This window comes from Penaeus chinensis, chromosome 21, assembly GCF_019202785.1.
Source record: "Penaeus chinensis breed Huanghai No. 1 chromosome 21, ASM1920278v2, whole genome shotgun sequence".
NCBI lineage: Eukaryota > Metazoa > Arthropoda > Malacostraca > Decapoda > Penaeidae > Penaeus > Penaeus chinensis.
Window position 1 is genome coordinate 2,670,229 of NC_061839.1, and position 5,000 is coordinate 2,675,228.

Genomic DNA, 5,000 nt, shown 5'->3' on the forward strand with positions numbered 1-5,000 from the left:
CTGTTGGGAAAATGGGGATAGCTTTGATTTAAGTTACAATCAAGAGACTGTATACAGCCAAGGTCAGGGTGTGGTTATCAAGAAAGAACCAGAAAATACACTGACTCCAGAAAACATGGGACCACATGCAAGAAGAGTTCAAGTAGGGAAACACAGAAAAACACATATGGACAGAAAAGTGCCTCACTCCAATAATGAACCAGATAGTCAGTTGAATTTCATGCTACCTCTACTCAGTGGTGCTAACATGCAGCTTCTTCCAGCTTCCATTAAAGGCTCATCCCCTAAGCTGATGATTCCACAGAAGGAAAAGTGTGGAGAAGTAATACAGAAAAGAAGGCCTGGAAGACCAAGAAAATACCCTTTAAAGCAAAAAGAAGGTGTGACTCCATTATCAAAGAGTGGAAATGCACCCAGCTTAGAGACAGGCAGTCAGGAAAAACTTATCAAAGGTAATCAAGACATGCAGCCAATTGTCTTATCTGTGACAAGGGACAGTGCTACAGATACCACTGACCAAGCAATGGAAGTTGAGATTGAAGTGAACGGCGATGTGATTAAAGTGAAACGAATCAAGCAAGAACCACTCGATTACTGTGAGGTTGATGCTACAGATATTTCTCAGTATCAGTATGATGAACATTCGTATGTTTGATTTTTCTGCAAAATATTGTTTGATTATTTGATGGAATTTTCTTTGTAAATCTGATATTTACACATCTTTGTTGACAATTTCTTTTGAATGGAATTATGTATTTAGAAATGAAAGCTTACATATTCTTTTCAGATTTATATATATTCAGTGATCTTATATAAATGTTCCTAAGATATGGTTGTTCTCAAGTAATAGATTTATAAGCAAATTAACTCAAAATAAAATTATCCAAAGAAATTAATCAACACATTCCTACCCCATTGCTTCTTCATTGATATAATCTTACACAATTCCTGAAAAAGAAACCATTGATATTTGTTCCTAGTAATTTTTTCTGAGATATAGGAAAGATAAAATAAACAGATAATAAATATTTACTTGGAAGAACATGCATCGTGTTATTGCCACCTATTTCCAAAGGAGCCTATTTTCAAAATAATTCTGAGCTTTGGGTCAGACTCCCAAGCTCTCCAGTCTTAATTGGGGTCAAATGAAGTTTAGCTTTTAGAAATATTACCAGTAACCATTTTGGAAAACCTACTCTGAAATTTAACATAGATAATTTCTTATTCCTCTGAATTATTGCTTTAGAGACAAAGTTAGATTATGATCATTTCAGTGATGAGGTAGATAGTTTTCAATGTAAAACTTGAGTAGTTAGGATAATAATAATTTCTATTGGTAAATGAATTATAAAAGAAGAGAAAAGTCATTTAAATAACTTTGCTACAGGTATAATCCTAATAGGAATTTGCATAAACATTATATATAATTTAGTCAGGATCATCATTGTCTTTATTATTAGCAGCAGGTATAGCGATGTTAGTAATACTATCCTTTTACAACTTCTATTACCATTATCAGTGTCATTAATATATCAGTATCTTTGTCATTAACCCACTGTTGCTGGGTATGGCTTGTATGTGAATACCATGTCAACTGCAAGTTTAGTTTGTTGATTGTCTCTTCCACAAGTACTTGGTCACTAAGGAGTCAGTTACTAGTATTAGCCATCTTACCTGTTTACCCATTTCCTTAATTTTTGGAAATATTCTCTTTTATCTTGTATTGCTATCAGTAATGCTAATAATATTATGGTGATAATAATGTGCTACAATAACCATAACTACAACATGAATGTTAATAGGGGGGGGGGGGGGGATTAAGGAGAATGGAAATCAGCTGAGGTCATGAGGTGTACCAATGGAGTCCTTGATGGCTCAACGCTTGTGGAGTAATCTAGGTGTAAAGATTTCACAAAAGAAAACTACAGTGAGCATTATATGTTTGTGGTGGCTGTGGGTTAATACTGATTTGTTTGATTTTATCATTATGTCCAGTTTCATTTTTATTATACTGGTAATAAGATGCTTGGGGTACTGACCTAGTATTCAGAAGTTCGGGGTTCTCTGGTGCTGCAAGGGATTAGGACCCCAAATATTCCCAGGGCGAAGTGGTGACCTATAGAATCTGTAGCTCAAAGCTGTGTATCATTTGACATGGGCACACTTTAATTTTACTATAATAATGATTAGTAGTAGAAATATTGCTAGTATTCTCATTACTATTATTATTAACATTGTTTAAATATATATCTTTATTATTATCATTACTATTATTGCTTTTAAAATTGCAATCTCTTGCTTGTTGTTGTCGTGGGGGGCTTAGGCGATGGAGACTGAGGCCCAGTGTTGGGAATCACCCCTGCCTTGGACCTCAGCCCTCTTCTCAAGTAATTTTGGCTTTTCTTCTCCTTCTTTTCTCTGACTTTTCTTCATCTCCTTCACTTATCCTATTCATTAACTCATTTTTAACCCAGTACCGACGGGCATGGCATGTACATGCATGCCATGCCCACAGTGAGTTTACTTTATTAATTGTTTTTAAACATCGATAGCTACACTTGTACTAAGTCATCAATGAGCCAATTACGAGTACTGCCTGTCTCGCCCATTTGCCCATTTCCTTGATTTACAAAAATATTTTACGTTATCTTATTTTGCTGTTACTAATGTGTATAACATTATAGTAATTAAAATTTCTATAATGAAAATAAAACCATTGATATCCATAGCATTATTAAAAAAAAAATCCCACCAATTCAAGGAAAGAGGAAATTAAGTAAGGTCACAATGTCTATTAACCCAATGTCGCAGGGAAAATGAATAAAAAATGGGGAAAATGCTGTGCTTTCTTTTTTTTTTCTTTTCTTTTTTTTTGTCTCATGGCTCTGCACATAGATGACTCTGCTAGTGCTTAGCCACAAAGGAGTCAATTAGTAGGCCTTGTGACCTTACCTGATTTCACCTTTCCTTGAATTGGCAGGAAAGATGTATTTTTTTCTATTGCTATGAATATCGATGGTGTTATTTTTATTATAAACATTATAATTACTATAATGTTATAAACATTAGTAACAGCAAAATAAGATAACATAAAATATTTTCATAAATCAAAGAAAAGGGTAAATGGGTGAGACAGGCAGTACTCGTAATTGGCTTATTGGTGACTTAGTACGAGTGTAGCCATCTACGTGTAAATACAATTAAACAAGTAAACTCACGCATACATGTCATGCCCGTCTGCATTGCGTTAAATGACTCCTTTGTGGTTAAGCACTTGCAGAGCCATCTATGTGCAGAAACATTTCACAAAAATATAAAAAATGAGCACAGCATTTTCCCCATTTGGCATGTGGTTAACCTTTTCGCCACAATACTTTCACTCGGCAGCAAGAGAATATCCCCTTTGATGCTGGATAGAAACATCATTATTAGCATGATGTGTTTAAAGTGTACCTAGTGTTAAATAGATATATATGTATTTATACTACAGGTCTTTCCTAATCTAACTTTTTTTGTGGGTAGCAATTATGCTGTCATGCAAGATCGCATGGTAGAGAAATTATAACTTTTGACTTGCCCCCATTTCTTATCAGTTAAATTGCATTGCTGTTATGCATGCTGTTGACTATCAACATATCTATACTCCACTTAACAGGATAGTGATAACTGAGGATAAGTTAAGAGTGTAAGGATAATTAATTATAATTAATTAATGTTGTTCAAATGTATAGCAATCTGTTATTGATCAACCTCACAAATTTTTTAATAAGGAAAGAGTGGCTGGAGCAAACACTACTTCGTAGATTAGTTTTATTTCTTAAAAGAAATTTAAATCTTATGCAAAAATATAGTCGTGAAACATTAAAGCTTTACCATTTTTTACAAGTTTTTACAATATAATACTGAGACATATTCTCTGTAGATTACATAATTCATGTATGTATGGTCATGTTCGTATGGACGAGACATGACCATGTGAATTATGTACTGTGTACAATATTTATTGATTAATTTAAGATATAATATATAAGCAAATTGCATACACACCCAAGTCCATCTTATTATTATGTAAACAATGCAAAAGATGCTACTAATCTGATAATTTTGAAATGGGAATCTGTATAACAGTAAAGGAGGCTCTTGTTAATTAAATAAATAATGCATATATATATATATTATATATATATTATATATATATATATATATATATATATATATATATATATTTGGGTTACATAGGAAAAAATATTGAAGAAACAACTTTATTTTTGTGACAAATGTCTAAAAAAAATTGGGAAAATTTCATGTAATAGTTATTCTAAAGCAAAATAAATAAAATATCTTGTAACATAAATCTGAAGTAAAAGGTATGAAATTTTCCTGTTGCATGAGACTAAAACATATCATTAATAATTTTGTAGTATACTAATTTGACAAAAGACTTTGTCTGAGACTTAGGCAAAAGAAATACCGGTAATTTCAAGCAACAGAGCCCACAAAGTAAAGGAAATGTACAAATGATCTCGCAACATTCAGCAAAAGTGGGAGAAATCTCGAGTTTTTCAGTCAGCATTTGTACCCCAGGTAAGAAAACCTCTGAATTCTCGCAGCATGAGAACCAAGGCAAAATACCCACCAACATTAATTATTAAGCCCACCAACATGAATTATTGAATAGCATAAGACCCCTAGGAAAAGAAACGACCCCCTAATTGCCGAAATCTTTTTATAATTCTGAAGGAACTGAGCGCCTCATCTTGCGTGGCTGTTCCGCCGAGCGAACACCCAACACCGAGACAGGTATTCGGCCTTGTATCGTTATGAATATTAACTATTGTCGTGCGTGTTTTCGTTGTGTTCTTAGCTCTTTTTTATTATATTCATCTTCATTTTTCTTTATAAATTTATGGAGGCTGTTATAAGTAGATGATTTATGAGATATGTTATCTCCGGCGATTCTTCGTGTTCCTCGGAAATAAAGAGTAGCAATTATTGGCAAT

At 33.4% G+C, this 5,000-nt stretch overlaps 2 protein-coding genes across 2 annotated transcripts in view; both read left to right on the forward strand.

Annotated features, from left to right (window-relative positions):
- The window catches only part of LOC125036496, a 10,290-nt gene extending 9,248 nt beyond the window's left edge, over positions 1–1,042 (forward strand). The window contains exon 3 of the mRNA XM_047629127.1: positions 1–1,042. This exon is cut by the window's left edge and continues 648 nt beyond it. Within this exon, the coding sequence (XP_047485083.1) occupies positions 1–655 (655 nt within the window). The 3' untranslated portion in view covers positions 656–1,042.
- Positions 1–5,000, forward strand: part of LOC125036497 (nuclear transcription factor Y subunit B-4-like) — a 14,054-nt gene that overhangs the window by 577 nt on the left and 8,477 nt on the right. The window lies entirely within an intron of this gene.